The sequence below is a fragment of the Macrobrachium rosenbergii genome, chromosome 7, assembly GCF_040412425.1.
Source record: "Macrobrachium rosenbergii isolate ZJJX-2024 chromosome 7, ASM4041242v1, whole genome shotgun sequence".
Classification (NCBI taxonomy): Eukaryota; Metazoa; Arthropoda; class Malacostraca; order Decapoda; family Palaemonidae; genus Macrobrachium; species Macrobrachium rosenbergii.
The window spans coordinates 32,826,086-32,846,422 of record NC_089747.1 but is presented as its reverse complement, the minus strand read 5'-3'; the positions used below and the strand labels follow the sequence as shown (position 1 = coordinate 32,846,422).

General features: G+C 41.4%; 1 protein-coding gene across 1 annotated transcript in view; it reads left to right on the top strand.

The window, feature by feature from the left end:
* The window catches only part of LOC136840284 (RRP12-like protein), a 186,946-nt gene that overhangs the window by 21,184 nt on the left and 145,425 nt on the right, over positions 1-20,337 (top strand). Inside the window, exon 5 of the mRNA XM_067106960.1 lies at positions 12,010-12,195. Coding sequence (XP_066963061.1) covers positions 12,010-12,195 — 186 coding nt within the window. The remainder of the gene's footprint in view (positions 1-12,009; positions 12,196-20,337) is intronic.

Below are 20,337 nucleotides of genomic sequence, written 5' to 3'. Positions count from 1 at the left end.
TGGCTAGAAGATCTCCATGGCAACCAGCCAGCCAATCAGGTTTTAGCTGTATTCTGTCTGAGAAAGAACTTTTGCTCAGAGAAGCTGAGGATGACATAAGTCCATGTGTTTTGAATACAAAACGTAGTTTTCAATAGTGTATGTATTTTACTGGTTACAAGAAGAGTAGAATGAATTCCTTCTTATTACTTTGAGTGCAAAATTGTTGGTTCAGAGATTCTTCAGGAACAAAATATATATAAAATTTTTTTTACTTCAGATGATATTTACTAAAGCTGCGTTGACATACCTTTAAAACAAAATTCTTTTCTTTAATCTCTCGAGGATAGAATTACAATGCATAGAGGAAACTGGCAATTCTCTCTCTCTCTCTCTCTCTCTCTCTCTCTCTCTCTCTCTCTCTCTCTCTCTCTCTCTCTCTCTCTCTCTCTCTCTCTCTCTCATGTCATTTGCCACGTAAACACAATTATTGTTCAGTAACTTGGCTTTTGTCTTCATAAAGTTTACCTTTGTCATGTCTTTTTTTCCTAAAAAACATACAAAGCATCGTACTGTAGCTACCAGTCGGGCAGCAGATAGGTAAAACTGTTAATGCTCAGTGATTGGCTACGGTACTTCCTACCGTTCCACCCTTTGTTGGCCGAGTCGGTTGAGCTTCAGACTGTCACTCGACGGGCCGGAGTTCAATTCCCGCGGCCGGCTGATGAAGAGTTAGAGGAATTTATTTCTGGTGATAGAAATTAATTTCTCTATAATGTGGTTCGGATTCCACAATAAGCTGTAGATCCCATTGCTAAGTAACCAATTGGTTCTTAGCCACGTAAAATAAGTCTAATCCTTCGGGCCAGCCCTAGGAGAGCTGTTAATCAGCTCAGTGGTCTGGTAAAACTAAGGTGTACTTAACTTTTTCCTACCATTCCAGGCAATAGCGTTTCTTAATGACAGTACGTACCGTGCGCAAGTTAAATTGGTTACAAGTTAATAGCATTTCAGTTCAGTACAGTATAAATACAGAACAGTATATGTAAAATAAAAATATAAATGAAAAGTTTTAACTGTCTTAAATCGTGATCGAACATTACACATTTCAAATCGGCTGACCCTCTTCAGTGTCCGTCTTATCCGATGTCTGGGTTAATGAGGTCAAGCTTAACGAGGGTTGACTGTACTTGCTTTCCAATCCTACGATGCTTACAGTATCTTCTGTTGTTTCCAAGCTAGATGTTATTTTAGCTATTTAACTTTCTAAGGATGTGTTGTATGGGAGTGCTCTCAAGTCTGTAGAGTGGCTTTCGGACGAGGTGGTAGAGTCATTGCAACTCCTCTTCCCCCAGCCTCTTAACATTTCTGGTTTTTTTGGCGCTTCATTTTCTTTCACTCAGATGACTTTTTTAGACTCAGGTGAGTCGCTTCAGACTGCGTTTCTCTATCTCCTTTTCATCAAGTTGCAGATGTGTTATGGCTACTCAGCTGCTGTCACCTGATGTCGTCAGCTGTCGCCCTCTGATGGAAGAAGAGTTTGAATCAGAGGGATCTTCTTCAGGTTGTTGGCACTTGCTGGAGCCTTGTGCATCACTTTATCCTCATTTTGGGGAGGAAAGAGACCATGTGGAGAATAGGTCTCTGTTGTCTTCGAGTATTTTGGCGCCCATTAAGTATTTGGAGAACGAGAACCCAAGCTTTCTCCTTCAATTATAGTGCGTTTCATAAGTTTTCTCGTACTCTGGCGCACAAAGCTTCTTTTAAATCTGCCAGCACTTTTCTTCTGGCGCCAGCTAAGTGTGTATGTGGTACGAGCTTAGGGCGTTTGTGGCACCAGCGGGATTTTAGCGAGGAAGCATCTTGAGTGTTTTTAACTTGTGCAGTCAAACCCGTTTCTGACACTGCAGGTAATGTTCTTATGCTTACACTAAGTGTTTGTAAGAAGTGAGAACACGTATGCTCCCATCTATCATTAAAGGCTTATTCTGCACAGGAGATGGCAGCTTTTTCAGTTTCTCCTTTGGGTCACCTTCAAAGCCTGACACTTTGGGGTGATAAGGGAGGATATATTGGTACAAGTCATATTTTATACCTTTTGGGGATCTGGTCAGCCCTCAGGTTCTGGTAGGAGGCCAGTTGCAGGCCTCCTGGAATGCTTGGAGAGACTTAGGAGCAGAACCTTAAGTGGTGGAGGTACTGAAGGAGAGTTATGATATTTGGTTCCCCTCCACTGATTTATTCTCTTATAGCAGAAGTACTGTATCTCATTCTTCAGTAGGAGGCTGTAATTAGAAAGAATACCATGGAGCAGGTGTCAGTAATTCACTGGGATTTTACCTCCTGGCCATAAGCACCATAAGCAACCGGAGATTGGCTCCCAGTGTTGGAACATATTGAGACAGAACAACTTTATACGTCCATCCCCATGCTTTTTTGGTTTTTTCAGCATGGTTCAAGTGACTTTCCAAAAGAACAGTCGGATGTTTCGATGGACATGCAGGAGACATTTTTTCTCATATCAGTACATCCTCAATTGTGCAAGTTCCTTCAGTGTATTTACAAAGAAGGTATTGCTGTTGAGGGCACTTTGTTTCAGTTCATGAACAGTGTCTCCGTAAGTATTCACAAGGAATTTGTTGCCCATAGGCGGATGGTGTCAACTTTTAGGAGCGAGAATTCTTTTCTGTTGAGTCAGCTGGTTCAAGTTGGCCAACTCTGCCAATAGTCCTCCAAAGGCCAGGGATCTGTTGCTTTACCTGGGCTCAGTCTCTGTGCCTTATGATTTTCAGTCAACTTCCCTAACCCCTCCTTAGTACATTCTTGTCTGGTGATGGGGGTGTACTTTTGCAATATGCATGCTTATCTGTCGGAAGATGAATAGTTACTTTTGCTCCTTGAATTTTAGCCCTTATGGAACTTTGTAAGCAGTAATGGCTTTCTTTGTTAGGAAACATAGCCTTACTGGAGAATTTGTCAGAATAATCAGGCACAATTACAGTGTAGTCTCGGCATAACAGATGACAACTTATAGCAAATATTCATTAAACACGTAAGTAATCCAGGACCATCATTGTCGCCAGGTTCTGTAGGAGGGGCTCCGAAACTAAATTGACTGTTATATTCTAAAACCTCTATGTCCAGGTTTTGTTTTTTCCCTCTGTCATGTAACAAAACAAAGAATTAGGACTTTTTTCATCTGTCTTGTAACAAAAAGATTTATGACAAGTGTCTTTACACAGACTTACAATACACCAAAGAATGGTCTGCTGCACCTGGTAAACCTTACAAGATGTCAGGATGGTGGAAAAGGCCATTGAAGATTCCTAGTAGGTTTATCCCTGGTCAGAAAGATTTCTTTGAGTCAAGTGAACAACATGATATTGGTTGGCTAGTTCATTCTGCTGAAGGACAATGTTTTTTGGCGATTGAGAATTCAGGAAGGACAATGTTTATTGGCAGTTGAGGATTCAGGAAGGACAATGTTTATTGGCAATTGGGGATTCAGGAAGGACAATGTTTATTGGCAATTGGGGTTTTAGGAAGAACAATGTTTATTGGCAATTGAGGATTCAGGAAGGCCAATGTTTATTGGCAATTGAGGATTCAGGGAGGACAATGTTTATTGGCAATTGAGGATTCAGGAAGGACAATGTTTACAGTAAACCCCTGTATTCACAGTCTCACAATTTGCGGACTCACCTATTCGTGGATTTCCTTATGGAACATATATATGCATTATTTGCTGAAAATTCGCCCATTCGCGGTGTTTTTCACTGAGAAATATTCACTAATTACTGCATCTTCATATAATTTTCATGACCAAATGCACTTTCTGTGATAAAACTATTAAAATACTCAGGTACCCAGGTATTGCTCGAGTTACGATAATTTGATTTTGCGATGGGGTAATCAATTAATACCGATACGACGATATTTAGAAAATATTTTTAAATTTCACGTGGGCGCAGGCAGCAGCGTATGATCAGGCAGCGAGAGAGACCAAATTAAAATAGACCAACTCCTTTTCTGCCATCTCTTTATCCTATCTTCTAGTTAAAAAAGTAAAAGAGAATGATAAAAGTATTGTTGGTAATGTTATACGCTTGCGTAAATGCTTACAGCCATAAACAACAGAACGAGAAACTCTTGTTTTGCTTATAACCAAATCAGATAACAACAGCCAATTTGCTTGTATTTCAACCATTGTACAGTAGTAAACAATTACCATAGTTATAGTACAAATGATGTTAAGTAGAATAGGACTGATATATTTTTTACATTATACCCTTATTCAGTATGGATAAAAGATCGGCAAGGAAATATGCTTCTAAATTTAAGCTGCAAGTTGTAGCTGAAGCTGAGAAAACGATGCTCAAGCTGCTAATGACTATAAATTATCGTGCATCGGCAACATGGATGAAACTCGACCGTAATTAAAATTGGAGAGAAAGTATTTCAATCAAAACTACTGGATAGGAAAGAACACACATTACTGCTATTTTTATGCTGATAAACGGTAAATACGTAAAGCTCGTATTATGATGAAATCTTGACTTTTCCTTTTTACACAAAACATGCACCCAAACGGCGAACGTCTCCTATTAACGAAAAAAATAGCCAAATTAATTTCACAATGAGACGTATTTAAGTTATATTTCGACTTAAAAACACTTTGCATAATGAAAAATAACCTTGCTCCATATAAATAAAGTATCTAGAGATTCATTTACGCTAACTAGAAGCAAGAAAAGCACTCTGAACTGAGTTAAATACGGCAAAATAACTTACCGCGTAATCAATTTCCAAACCAAAACATTGATTGCTATGATCGCAGTTTATAATACAAAAGCAACATAAAAATATATATACAATATTATTGGATACAGTGAATTAAAGCATAACATTTTAAAAGATCCATGGAAAAGATGTGTATATTCGTTGTGTTGATGTTCGTATAATACGTTATTATGTGAATACAGTAAACCCCCCGTATTCGCAGGGGATACGTACCGCACCCGCACCGTGAGTAGCTAAAACCCGCGAATACTTAAAACCCCTCTAAAAACACTTAGAACTGCCTATTTTGATAGTTTAAACATAAGAAAAACCCTCTAAAAATGCTTATACCTGAGTATTTTAATAGTTTTATCACAAAAAGTGCATTTAGTCATGAAAATTATATGAAAATACAGTAATTCGTGAATATTTCTCAGTGAAAAATACTGTGAATGGGCAAATTTTCCGCAAATAATGGGTAGATGCATTCCACAGAGAAATCTGTGAATACGTGAGTGCGAATCTTGAGAACGCGAATACGGGGGGTTTACTGTATAGAGTACAGTATAATGTAGGCTAGACTACCACATATGTATACGATATACCATAGTGTAGGCTAAGTTAATTCTTGTTTGTTATTCAATTTCTCTTTGTATTGAATTATCATAAGTCACTCTGCATGAACCTCCAGAATTAGCTGATCTTAATAATTACTATACCATGTATATGTGGAGCATATTTTATAGTGTAGGCTAGGCTATATTCGAGATACGTTTTTTCCAACAAACGATGGTTTTTTTGGAACCTATCCCCATCTTAAGTAGGATAATACCTGTATAAGCAATTTTAGTTTTTTTTTGTGTTTGAACTGTCAAGATTGGCAGTTCTAAGTATTTTTAGAAGGGTTCTAAGTTGAACTGTCAAGATAGGAAGTTCTAAGTGTTTTTAGAAGGCTTCTAAGTATTCGTGGATTTTCGCTATTTGTGGGGGGTATGATACGCATCTCCCACGAATACGGGGTTTTACTCTATTGGTAATTGAGGATTCGGGAAGGACAGTGTTTATTGGGAATTAAGGATTCAGGAAGACAATGTTTATTGGCATTTGAGGATTCAGGAAGGACAAACCTACCTACAAAGTGGTCATTACATCCGCGAATCCAACAGTCGCTGTGGAATTAGAGGATTGCTCAAATGTAGACATATTAGCATGTGGATGAACAGGAACAACCAGTCTACTACTAATCCATGAAGAGCCCTCAGGTTTGAGCGGTGGATGTGTTTCTTCAAGTTTGGCTTGATTCAGACTCATATCTACTGGAAGGAAAGTACTGGACAAATTTCGAGTACAAGAATTGCTCGATGGCTCCAGGTAGAGACCTAATAGCATAAGAGCAAATAATTTTCAGACTTTCTAGCTTTTTCAGTAGATGTTTCTCATATTCTTACGTTAAGAAGTAATCAACTCAAACTACCGAATTCCATGTGGTTCCACTAACCTCAGCATCTCACACTTAACCACTTGGAGATGCACAACCATCTCCTCCCAGTAAGAGGATTTTCAAAGGTATCGTGGATTCTATCCTTAAGTGGAAAGCAACCATGGCCTTGTACCAGAAGCAGTGGTTTGTGTGTTGCTCTGGGTGCCGTTCTAGAGGAATTTTCAGCACCTATACCCCTGCAGACATCAGAGTTTTTCTGCTTTCGTATACATAGTAAGAGTTTTTTGCTGTCTACTTTCTAGGGTATCGTTAAGATGTTGAGATAGAAGCCCCTACAACTGAGTATCAAGCTCTCTCATTGGTGGGGAAGAAATGGAAACATTTCTCTGTCCTGTTAGGGTAATTAAAATTTACTTATATTGTTGAACCTGGAAGAGGCAAAGTTAACCTTTTGTTTTGTGCTTTTAGAAAACCTAGAACATTTTTGTCAAAGGTTAAGCCTGGAATAGGCAGTTTACCTTTTGTCTGTGGTTTAGAAAACCTAGAGTGTCATTGTCAAAGGTTAAGCCTGGAAAAGTCAAAGTTAAGCTTTTGTTTTGTGGTTTTAGAACCTAGAACATCTTTGTCAAAGCTTGAGCTTGGAGGAGGCAAAGTTAATTTTTTGTTTTGTGATTTTAGAAAGCATAGGATGTCTTTGTCAAAGGTTAAACCTGGGAGAAGCAAAGTCAACGTGTTGTTTTGTGGTTTTAGAAACCTTGAACATCTTTATCAAGGAACTTGAGGTTCTGTGTGAGATATTTGATTAGGCTAGAATGTGAGAGAGAGAGAGAGAGAGAGAGAGAGAGAGAGAGAGAGAGAGAGAGAGAGAGAGAGAGAGAGAGTGTAGTTGTCGTTAATGAGTGTTTCGGTTGCTGGGAGATGGATGAAGGTGTCCACGGTCGCCAACACAGTAGACAAAATTACACAAACAAAACCGAAAAACAGACTTTCAACCAAAAAAAAACCAGCAAAAAGAAAGAGACACATGCACAGACAACAATGACATCCAACAGAAAACACATGACTCACAGAAACATACAATAATCCACCATCAGTGTCCGCCTTTGCACAGAACTCAGCTCAAGACTCACTCAAAACCGAAAAAACTCCCTCAACATTTGCACAGACAGACAGCACCGTAAACAAACTCGAACTAAAGACCCTCATCCCTCTTCCAACAACCGAAACACTCATTAACGACATTAAAAACTTACGTTACTTTAACAAAACTATCTTAACACAAACTAAAACTCTCTCTCTCTCTCTCTCTCTCTCTCTCTCTCTCTCTCTCTCTCTCTCTCTCTCTCTCTCTCTCTCTCTCTCTCACAGAACGTTGGGAAATGCTACAAAAAAACTCATTCATCCCTCCACAATTCTCCCCCTTTAGCATTTTCCAACCAATACTTTTCACACTACATTCAAATTGCCTTACGCAACACCCACGGATGCTCACTAGCAGGTCCTTTAGAACGCGTTCGCGGGCACGCAATCATTCTCTCAGACTCACTCTCTCTTCCAGCAACATTCAGATTTACATTTTCTCCTCCATTCTCTCTTAGATTCACGCTATCTTCTTCACTATTACCACTCTCAATTTCATCCACAATCTCATCTATACCCTCTAACTCGTTCCCAAATACCTCCCCAATTCTTCAACTAACCCATCCCATTCGCTCATTGACCTTTCCAATTCTTGCAACGATTCATTCATGCTTTCAATCACTGTCTATCACTGCTACGCTCTCTTACTCTTACACTTTCGCTCACCTCCAACTGTTCACTCACCCCTACACGTTCAGTCAACTCAGTTATATCAAACCCGCATATGCTATACGTTCTATTCATACCATCCCATTCATCCGTATTACACGCTTTATCACTCATTTTCACTTTGGTACTCACACCCCTATCACACAACTTACGACCATTCCGTTCACTTACGTTCTTCCCTTTCTTACGTTTTCTACCATACTCTATCAAAACAAATTGCTGATCCTCATGCAACAACCCCTCACGTACATGCATCACACGCACCGCTTGCATCCTGGAGGATCCACCCATTTGAACCCCTTCACACTCAGTTTCCCTGAATTCGCTTTCACAGTCACCCTCTTTCGTCTACATACACTTGATACATGCCCTTCCATTCCACATTCAACACACTTCACTCTCGGTTCTGAACACATTCTCGCATAATGCCCATTCTTACCACAGTTGCCACATATTACATTCACTCGGGTACCCCTACAACCATTAGCAATATGACCCACCTGTCCGCACCTGTAGCATTTAATCCCCCTATCTTTCGTACACTCACTTACCAAATGTCCCGATTGCCCACACCAAACACGCTCCTAGAGCCCACCTACACTCATTCTTTGTATGTCCTTCCTTTCCACATCTAAAACACTTCGCTCGACTTCCACTCACCGACCTTCCCTTTGTACACTACTATCCCTAACCCGTCCAACCCGTTGTTCCCTTACAAACCCACCATTCATCCTCACTGGCACCTCCACATTACTTGCTCTTACACTCCTATTACACTATCGGCCATTCTCATTGGGCCCCTCAACACTGCGTCCCTAAAGCTTCCAAACTCTGGCACTCTCTCATCTACCCCAGCCCTTACACTCACACTTCTGCTCTCTTTATAACCCTGTCAAGCTCATAATCTTCTACAATTTCCAAAATTTCTCCCCAAGTCAACCTTTCACTCGTCCATCTTTTCTTCTCCTTCCGCTTCAAGTTCACAAATTCTCTAACTCCATCTGGCACTGTCCCTAACAACTTCCATATTAACTCCTTACATTCATCTATCCCATCATCCCCAAACTTCTTCCTTGCCAACGTCTCCAGCCTACAAGCATACAGTGACAAGGTTTCCCCAGCTTTCATTCTTGCCTCATCAAATTCATTCTTCCTCTTATACTTAACACTCGCTTTCATACGCCTCGCTTGCTCAACTAGTCTAGCTTTCACCTTGTCATACTCAACATCTCCCACACTCATAATAACCCTATACATATCAAGCAAAAACCCAGTCAAATATTCTCCTAATTCTCGTGCCCACACTCTCTTACTCTCCCCATACTTATCCTGACAAAACCTTTCATACTCCCTAAAGAAATCATGCACATCCCTCCTTCCATACTCATCATACCTTTCACACCGGGGTACCTCCCTCACATACATAGCCTTTCTCACTTCTTTCTCACTTTCACTCTCACTTTCGCTACTTTCACTCTGTCCTTTCATACCCTCTTCCGAATACAAAGAGTCCACTTCCGCACTTACATTCATCTTACTCATTACACTCTTCTTCTTCCTCTTTTTATCCACTTTTATCCATTCACCTCCATCCACCTCACTATCACTAGTATCTTCACCCTCTCCCATCTTTCTTGCCTTTCCCACTTCCTTGCCCTTCTTACCAGTTTCCTTTCCTTTTCCCTTCTTCCCTTTTTCTTCCCCTGACTCATCCTTACTTTCCCTCTGTTCCTTCCCCTTGCTTTTCATTCCCTTTTCCTTACCCTGCCTCTCATTCTCTCGTTTCTTACTTACTATTCCCACATCACTTTCATCACTTACGCTTCCATTCACTTCTTCCTCCTTTTCTTTCTCTCTTGCCCCTTCACGTGTTCCAGAGGACCTGCCTCCAACAGCCCCTTCTCCAAAAACACCATTTCTTCCACACTTTTCATCATTCCCTCCAACTTTTTATCCACCCTCTCTTCCATTCTCTCTTCTGACTCTTTCATCTCCCCTTTCATTTCTTCTTTTGCACTCCTTAGCATTCCCCCCATCTCCTCCAACTGACTCCTCAACTCCTCATTCTCACCCCTCAGCCTCCCATTCTCCTCTCTTGCCAGCCGCAACTCCTCTCTCAACCTCACCAGTTCCTCTTCCATCCTTTCCTCCAGTCACACTACCAGCCACCAATCTTAATTGCAGCTGCAACATCGGCTGCCCCACGTTGGGCACCAAATATAATGTGGCGGAATTTAAAAAAACACAAAAACAATACACAACACAGATACACAGAACATATAACCACATACAATACTCACTCTGATCCTCGGTTGCTGGGAGATGGATGAAGGTGTCCACGGTCGCCAACACAGTAGACAAAATTACACAAACAAAACCGAAAAACAGACTTTCAACCAAAAAAACCAGCAAAAGAAAGAGACACATGCACAGACAACAATGACATCCAACAGAAAACACACGACTCACGAAACATACAATAATCCACCATCAATGTCCGCCTTGCACAGAACTCAGCTCAAGACTCACTCAAAACCGAAAAAACTCCCTCGACATTTGCACAACAGACAGCACTCAAACTCGAACTAAAGACCCTCATCCCTCTTCCAACAACCAAACACTCATTAACGACAACTACTCTCTCTCTCTCTCTCTCTCTCTCTCTCTCTCTCTCTCTCTCTCTCTCTCTCTCTCTCTCTCTCTCTCTCTCTCTCTCTCTCAAAACTTACGTTACTTTACAAAACTATCTTAACGGCAAACTAAAACTCTCTCTCTCTCTCTCTCTCTCTCTCTCTCTCTCTCTCTCTCTCTCTCTCTCTCTCTCTCTCTCTCTCTCTCTCTCTCTCTCACAGAACGTTGGGAAATGCTACACAAAAACTCATTCATCCCTCCACAATACCTTTTACCATTATTGAAGGTAAACATTCATAATGTGAGAGCAGTTGCAACTTCATTTAGTTTTATGACAGCACAGTAGAAGTGCAAGCAGTAAAACCCTTAGTCCACAACTAATAGCAGGTGAAGTCTTCCTGAACCGAAGAAAGAACAGTATTGTAGGCTCTTTATTTTAAAACTTGGGATTTGATATTTTTGGGAGCATGAAGGTTGTGTACATATATTGTATAGGAGTGTACCTGTATTTCATAAAGATATTTATTTTTAGTTGACTGTCATTTTATAGGGCTTTTAGACCCAGGCACAGGGTCCCCTCATGCCACTCCTGTTTCATTCTGGCTGAATTGAAGCATTTTTCTCAGCAAGGCTGCTCTTTATTGCACATGCACACACAGGAAAGCCTTCTCCCTGAATGAAATCCAACTTCTGGTGACAGTAAGATCCAGAAAGGAAAGGATTCCAGATGAGATAAGAATGTTTTGGATTTCATGCAAGAAACCTTTAGCTCTATTGACTGAGTGGATTTTGTCTAGCCCAACTACCCACCATCTTCTTTTGAATGTGAGAATCAGCTATCTTTAACAGTAGGTAAGATTCATCCCAGGTTATATCAGTTTTCATAATAAAATTTATTATTTGGATACTTACCTACTGTTAAAGTAGACTCCACCCAGCCTCCCCACAACTTATTGGGCTGTCAAGGAAAATTCTGATGAGCTAAAACATTTGAAACACACCTGGTGGAGAACAGGTGTACTAGACAGTCTTCTGGGCAGCCATTCAATCTGTTGTTTGAATGCTGACTCGCCTTTTGGCACAGAAATATAAGCTCTTTAACAGTAAGTATTCAAATAATAAATTTTATTGTGAAAATTTATATCTCCATTAACACTTGGTTTTCTTTATAACTGCGTGAATTTGGTACTTTGAGTTTTCTAAAAATCTTGTTGATTGTAGCTGTTTGTTTTTTGTCTCCATTTTAAACTTTTCTTGAAAGATGAAACAGGTTTCCGCAGTGACATAGAAGAAGCAGTTTAAAATTTTAGTTCTATAGTACAGATTTTGCCTAAAAATAATAAAAGTAATTTTCTGTATTTGCACTTCAGATGGTTAGTTTGGAAGGCCTCAAGGAGAGTGAAGATGATGTTGAAGCTGTTTTGTCATTGATGGCTAGAGTAATTCGACGTGTTCACATTGAAGTCCTCCAGTCAAAGTTTGGTGATTTTGCCAAAGCTCTGGATGCAATAATCACTCAATATCAAAGTTCTTTAAAGAATGCATTGCTAACAAATGTAAGTATAGTGCTGACTGTGTAAGGATTTTTAAATTTTGTAGACAGCTGTGCTAATAACATGCCACATTTTTTCAAGCAGAATCTGCTAATCTGCATAAGATATTAGAGGTACAGAACAATTTACTCAGCTATCCTGGCAATATTTTTATATGCTGGTGAATAAGTTTTTTAACAAAGCTTTTTCAGAGAACAGACTATAAAAAATGACTATTCATTACAGAAGTTTTTGTCACAGAATTTTCCAAAATTTTTAACTTTAATAATATAGCTCATAGGCCGTGAAAGAAAAGTGTAAGGTTGAGATGCAAAACGGGGATTTTAGGTCTTTATTGCCTGATAATGCCACCAGCTGTACTTGAATTTTTCTAGGGTTTACATAGAGACATGCAGAATACTCAAGGAGGTTGGTTTGTCTGATACTATTTCCCCCTTCAGTTTTCATGGCTTCCATTATTTTCCTTAAAACATTCTGAAAAACTGTTTGGCTTATCCTGTCTCTAGCAAGGTAAAAAAAAATGTTTTGTACCAAGGTATAAAAAATTATTTTGTTCATTGCAACCTATATATCACAAGATGCCTTATTCTGGTTGGAACCAGTTGTATTCGTGCTAACCTATTATTCCAAAACAAATGTACCCTCTACATCTTGCTGGACCCTTCCTGGTAGTATGCATCTACACATCTGCTCTGTTGTGCAATTCCATACCATTGGCACCTCAGTTTCACTTTCCTAGAATGCCTTTGTGTATGACACTATCCTTGTGCCAACTTTGTTTCAGTTTCAAGATTTTATTTATCCCTTTTTTCTTTCTCTGCTTTAACTTACTATCATTATTTTGTTGTGCCAGGTATGTCTTATGTTTACATGTACATAATGGGAACTAAGAGTGATAAGCTTTAGGAGTATACAATTACCCATTTCTTTAAAAGTTTCTAGGATACTGCTACCTGTTGTTTCGCAAAGGATAATATGGTCAAAATTATCATCATTATCCCAGCTGCATCCCTACTTGGAAAAGCAGAGTGCTTGCAAGTCCATGGGCTCTAGTAGGAAAGCAGCCCAGTATGGAAAATAGAAAAGAGTAATAAATAAACTATTTAGCAAATTTAAAAAACAAAGGATAATGTGATCAAAATTATCATCATCCCATCTGCAACCCTAGTTGGAAAAGCAGAGTGCAGTAAGTCCAAGGGCTTTAGTAGAAAAGCAACCTAGTATGGAAAAAAGAATAAAGTAAAGAATAAACTATAGAACAGAAGTAAAGAAAAAAAACCATGGACAATATGGTCAAAATTAACATCATCATCTCGGCTGCCAGACCTAGTTGGAAAAGCAGATTGCTATATATGTTCACAGGCTTCGGTAGGAGAGCAGTCCAATAAAGCAAAGAATAAACTGTTTAACAGAAATTAAAACTTTTGCTGCGAGCTTATCACCACTAGTAACGAGATCAGTGTCCTGCTAATCATATAGCTGACTGATTTTCTCCCTTTTATATTTGTACTTTGATTCTTTATTTTTATAGAAGTAACTTACCAAGTAATTACATAGCTATTGGTTCCTAACCTACAGCAGCTTAAAAATTCAAAATTTGCATGGCAACGCTTCTATGGTTTGTGTGTAGGTGATAAGGTCCCACTCACTGTCCGGGACTTAGAAACAACTTAGCAGGGAGCTCAGTTCATTTCCTGTCGGCTTCTGATCAACATCTGGAGTTTTTCACATCTAACTTCATCGCTTTTTTGGATTTTTCTTTGCCTGATCTTGGTGAAGTATTCACAATTTGTTGTTGTTGTGGTTTTCTATCATTATTGGATTATTTGTTAGTTAACTTTAGGATTTTCCACAATTAACATGTCAGATTCTAGTTCATCTAATGTTTGCACTAAATGTAGGGGACAAGAGTGCAGTATGGATAATACTTGCTTAGAGTGTCAGGATTGGAAGGAGAAAAAGTGGAAGACCTTAAAATCTCACTTAGAGAAACTTGAGAGAGAGAGAAAGAGGAAGGCAGCCCTTAGGGCTGAGAATAGGGCTAGTACAGAATCTGCTCCTTTTCCTAGTATAGTGGAAGATAGGGCTGTTACTTCTTCAATTCCTCCGCTTTCTCCTATCCTGAGTCCTCCTGCTTCACCACTAACTCCTGAGACAAGTTCCCATGATTCTGCTCTCTGCGCCATTGCCAGCCTTGAATCAAGGTCGATCAGAAGTTTGGAGTATTATCTAATACCATTATGGAGATGGGAAGTGCTATTAAATCTCATATGGAGAAAAATGTGAATAGTGAGAATGCAGTGAAAAGTGACAGTGTTGTGCATGTTGAGGAGGTAGCTGTCAGTCCCAGCAGTGCTCCTAGACGAAGGTCCCTGTCCCACTCCCCCACACTGGGGAGAAGACATACCTGAGGCCCAAGGGAGGCTGGTGGGGTATGCCCACGGGCAGTCGCCCCCTACATCAAGCCTGTTGTTCATTCCCAGGCTTCGACTAAATGCCATTGGAAAGGCGTTTCTGTGCATCAGCTGTCCTCGGATTCTGAGGCCTCCAGTCCAAGCAGGAAGCACCTGTATCGCTTTTCGTCTTTGTCGCACCTGCTCAAGAGACATGCGGGGCTTGGCGATGCATCTCCTCTGGCAGTAAAGAGGTACAGAGGGGTTAGACCACAACCTTCCTGCAACTATCAGGATCAGTCTGTTTCTCCCACTCACCTCCTTCAGCCGACAGGAGACAGTCCTGAGCACTATAAGCGCCCTTATTGCCTGACTTCTTCCAAGCACCCGGCACCCGCTGTATCATGCTAGACTTCTGCTTTTGAGTGCTCAGCACCAGCTCCCAAGCTTCCAGCGCCAACAGCCGAGCACCCATCGACAGCTTCTGGATGCATGGTGCCTCCCTCTCATCCTCCATCAACATCACTTCAGGAGGATCATTGTTAGCCCCTCTTCAGCGCCAGTTGTCAGAGCTTATGGGGCTTTTGAAGAAAACCTCGTCTGTTCCCGAAACCAAAAACAAGTCTTTGTCTCCAATCTCTTCAGAGGAGGAAGAAGTTGTTCAGGATACAGTCCCTTCGTCTGCTTATTCATCTCTTGAAGTTTCTCCTTGAGAGCTTCCCAGACCACTTCGTTCCTGCTGCTCCGTTTCTCTAGCTTCTACCTTCCTCATGAGGAAACAGTCTTCTGAAGGTACCAAGCTGCCCAAGTTAGCCCTTTCCTTTTCCTCGAGGAAGGCTCTCCAAGAGGTACATGATTGGCTGGCCTCTAAGAGAGAGCAGAGCAAAGTGACATTTGCTTTTCCACCCAGCAAATTAATGAAGATGAGGTACACATTCTATGCCACTGGGGAAGCTCCTTCCTTGGAAGCTTCTGCCTCCTCCCAGGGGACTTCTCTGGTCTGGTAGATTCGGCTTGTAGAACTGCCTTTTCTTCAACCAAGGTAATGTTTTCATCCCTGGAACTGGATCATCTTATCAAGAATATTTTTAAAGTTCTAGAAATATTTAGTTTTCTCGATAGGGCTGTTGGGGCTCTTGCAAGAAAGATCGAGGACTGCCCAGACCTCACTGAGAATTTTTCTTCTGATTGGCTAGGGGCACTTTCTTGCGCCGATAGGGCGGTAAGAGACAGCGGTGCAGAACTCGCTTCCCTCTTTTCCATGGGTGTAATTAAAAAGACAAAACTCTGGTGTTCGTTCATCTCAAAAGGAGTTTCGCCAACACAGAATTCAGCTCTACTTTTCGCTCCTTTGGATAAGGCTCATCTTTTTCCTCAAGTAACAGTTAAGGAGATACTTTCAGACTTGCAGAAGTCTACGACTGATCTGTTGGCTCAGTCCACCAGATGCCCGAGAGATCGGGCGCCTTCCACGTCAAGATTGTTCTCCCCCTAACAGCCCCAGCCCTTTTGTGGGGGAAAACTTAAAACCCAGCCTAGACCTAGAACTAACTTAAAACCTCAACGAAGTTCATCAAGAGGTCTTTCTTGAAGCCCAACCCCAAGAAATAAGAATTTAGTCCTCCGTGTCCAGGTAAGACCCAGACTTTTACTTTTTTGGAAGGAATGGGTATGTAGAGGAGCAGAGCCTTGAGCAGTCCAGGTACTCAAGGGCTATGCCATTCCTTTCAAAAAAGCTCCTCCCTTAGTAACATCGCCGATCACCTTGACAGCGTATTCAGAAGGTTCCATGAGATTTTTGGCTCTCGCTAAGGAAGTCAAGTCCCTGATCATCAAGGGAATGGTGGAAGAGGTACTCAATTGCCACTCAGAAGGTTTTTACAACTGCCTTTTCATGGTTCCAAAGGCCTCAGGGGGCTGGAGGCCTGTTTTGGATGTCAGCGCTCTGAATACTTTTGTCTTGAAGACGAAGTTCCACGTGGCGACAGTATGCTTAGTCATGTCTTCAGTGCAGCATGGGGACTGGATGGTCACCCTGAATATGCAAAATGCATATTTTCACGTCCCTATTCATCTGGGCTCACGGAAATATCTTCGCTTCGTATTTCAGGGCAGAGTACTACAGTTTCAGGCTCTATGCTTCGGCTTGTTGATGGCACTGCAAGTAATCACATGAGTCCTCGCTCTTCTGGGGAATTGGCTTCACCTACTGGGAATCAACATCAACTTGTACCTGGACGACTGGCTTCTCTGCTCTCCATTGGAAGAAAAGCGCGCAGAGGACTTGAGAACTCTTTGCCTGATGCAGGAGTTAGGAATGACCATAAACGAGAAGAAATCCCTTATGACACTATCTCAGGAGATGCTCTATATGGGGGATGATCCTGAATTCACAGACTTTTCGGGCTTTTCTGTTGCCCGAGAGAGTCAACAACTGTCTACACTGTCCGTCAGTACCTGGCCCTTCCATCCTGCTCGGCGGTGCAGTGGATGAGTCTCCTAGGGACCCTTGCTTCGGTAGAACAATTTGTAAGACTAGGCAGGCTACATATGTGACCCCTGCATTTTTTCCTGAAAGCAAACTGGTGCAGAAAAACTCAACCAGACTCTTCTATCCTCCCAATAACATCAGAAATAAAAGTTGATCTCCAGTGGTGGTCTTGCAAAGAAAGACTTCAGAAGGGGAAGTCTCTTCTTCCAGTGAACTCAGACCTTCAATTTTATTCAGACGCCTCCGACCTAGGATGGGGCGCTCTCCTGGGCGGCCAGGAAACCTCCAGGACGTAGACAGCTTTGCAGCGGGAATCTCACATCAATGTAAAAGAGCGGAGAGCTGATCACCTGGCCCTTCAAGCTTTCTCGGACCTAGTCTGCGGCAAGAAGATAGCAGTGCACACAGACAATACCACTACACTCTCTTACATCCGCAAATAAGGAGGCACGCACTCCTTCCCTCTTTACAAGACGGCAAGGGATCTCCTTCTTTAGACGGAGGAAAATAAAGTCACTCTCACCACATGGTTCATTCAAGGGAGAATGAATGTTCTTGTGGACGAACTAAGTCACCTCAAACAGGTTCTTCCGACTGAATTGACTTTAGACCCATTAGTCTGCGACGATCTGTGAAGACTATGGGGCAGGCCCACATCGATTTCTTCGCAACACTGAGGAATCACCGACTTCACTCTTCTGCCCTCCGGTCCCGGATCCTCGAGCTTGAACCACGGATGCAATGCTCCTGTACTGGACAGGCTAAGATGTGTACGCCTTCCCTCCTTTCAGGATGATAAGGGAAAGCAATCAACAAGTTGTTGACGCATCGGGACACCTCCATGACTCTAGTCGCTCCCTTTGGCCGAAAAAGGAGTGGTTCCCAGATCTGATTCGGCTTCTTGTGGACTATCCAAGATTACTTCCACAAAGGAGGTCTCTTCTCAGACAACCCCACTTCCTCAGGTTCCACCAAGAGTTGTCTACTCTGGCCCTGACAGGCTTCAGACTGTCAGGCGCCTCGTCAGAGCAAAAGGCTTTTCACGACAGGCTGCAGAGGCAGTTGCGAGTTGCGGGCGAATGTCTTATACAAAGCTTTACCAATCTAAAGGGCAGTCTTCAGAAGATGGTGCATCCGAAATAGCGTCACTTCTTCTGAGACATCTATAAAATCAAATAGCTGATTTTTTATTATACCTGAAATCTGTCAGGAAACTATCAACCTCTACTATAAAAGGGTACAGGTCAATGTTAACCTCAGTATCTAAACACAGAGGAATGTATCTGTCTTCTAACACAGACATTGGAGAACTAATCAGATCATTCGAAACAACAAAGCAAGAAAGTTCTTCCAGCGTCTCTTGGAACTTAAATGTTGTATAGAAATGGCTTTCAGGTCCTCCGTTTGAACCACTGACTTCTGTCTCACTCAGGAATCTCACCAAGAAGCCTCTCTTTTTAGTGGCTCTTGCTACCGTCAAACAAATCAGCGAATTACATGCAATAGACAAGAGAGTAGGTTTTGTGCAAGGGGATGCAGTGTGTTCATTGACCCTTACTTTCCTTGCTAAAAACAAAGATCCATTAAAACCCTGGCCCCGATCCATCATGATAAAAAATCTCATGGACATTTTAGGTCCAGAGGAGGAGGAGACACTTCTTTGTCCAGTGAGGTCTCTCAGGTACTTCCTTCACAGAACAGAAAAGATTCGATGACCTTCAAACAACCTGTGGTGCTCTGTAAGAAGCCCGATTTGTCCTCTATCTAAAATGCCGTTTCCTTTTTTCTGAGGGAGTTGATATTGGAAGTTCATTCTCAGATCCAAGAAGACACCTTTCTTTAGTTAAGGTTAAGGCCCACGAAATTAGGGCAGTCGCAGCTTCCCTAGCATTTAAACATAACATGTCTGTACGATCTTGCAGTTGACGTTCTGGAGATGTAAATCTATCTTCCCCTCACACTACCTTAGGGACATAGAAACTGTGTTTGAAAATTGAAACACTTTAGAACCTTTATATGTGGCTGGCATGGTGTTGGGAGAGGAAGCATAGGGAACTTTCTGTTCCTTTGCTTTTCACTTACCTTGACTTAAGGTTTTGAGTCTATGGGAACCCTGGGGGTACTTTGTACCTAGAGTACCAACCATTTTAGTACTGTTTTTAATGGTGTGGGTTGTGGTTTTAATTCTGTGGTGTAGGTGTTATTCTTTTGTATTCTGGTCTCTGCCCAGGGCAAAGGCATCTTTTAAAACTTTGTCAGCATACAGTGTACTTCCTCCGTTGCAAAGTTCCCACTAACGTAGGGGCGACCCTTGGCTACACTCCCATGTCCACTACAGGTAAGGATACAAAAAGCATGTTATTAATGTTAGCAACCTTACTATTTCAAATTCATTACATACTTAATGCTTTGAAGTAGAAAATGTCTATGATCTTTCCCACCTCCTGCAATATGGAATCAGCTATGTAATTACTTGGTAAGTTACTTATATACAAATGACATTTTTATGATAAAATAAAGTTTTATATATACTTACCAAGTAATTACATGATTGCAGCCCACCTGCCTCCCCTCATATGGACATTAGGGCATGAAACGAATTGAGCTCTGCTAAGTTGTTTCCCTAAGTCCCAGATAGTGGGCTGGACCTTATCACCTACACACAAACGATAGAAGTACTGGATGGTTGTATCTTTCACCTATGGTGAAGCATTCATTTATGTTGTCAGCGTGCTATTTATTAGCTTAGCTAGTTTATTATTCAGACTTATGACTAATTGTGTCAGATTCTAGCGTGTCTAGTATTAGGTATTGCAGCAAAGGCTGTAATACTAGACTTATTGGGTCAGATTCTAGTGTGTTTAGTATTAGGTATTGCAGCAAAGGTTGCAATACTAGACTTACTTCTGCTCAGTATGACTCACACACTTTGTGTTGCCATTGTAGAGGGCAAATTTGCTTGTTTGAACTTGAATGTGATGAATGCCAAAAATGGGATCAGGATAAATGGAAAGTTTTGGAAGCACATCTAGATAAAAAACAAAGAGACGGACAGAGAAAGGCAGCTGCTAGAGCCAAGGCTGAAGGTTTAGCCAGTCAGGTTTCTACTCCAAAATCGGATATTGCTTCTCAGCCTGTGCCTTCTACATTTCTACCTGTTTTCTCCCCGGTCACCAGCTGTCAGACATTTCCTCAAACTCCCATTCTTCTGAACCTGATGCCATCGCCAGCCTAGAAGCTAGAATTGATCAAAAGTTTGGT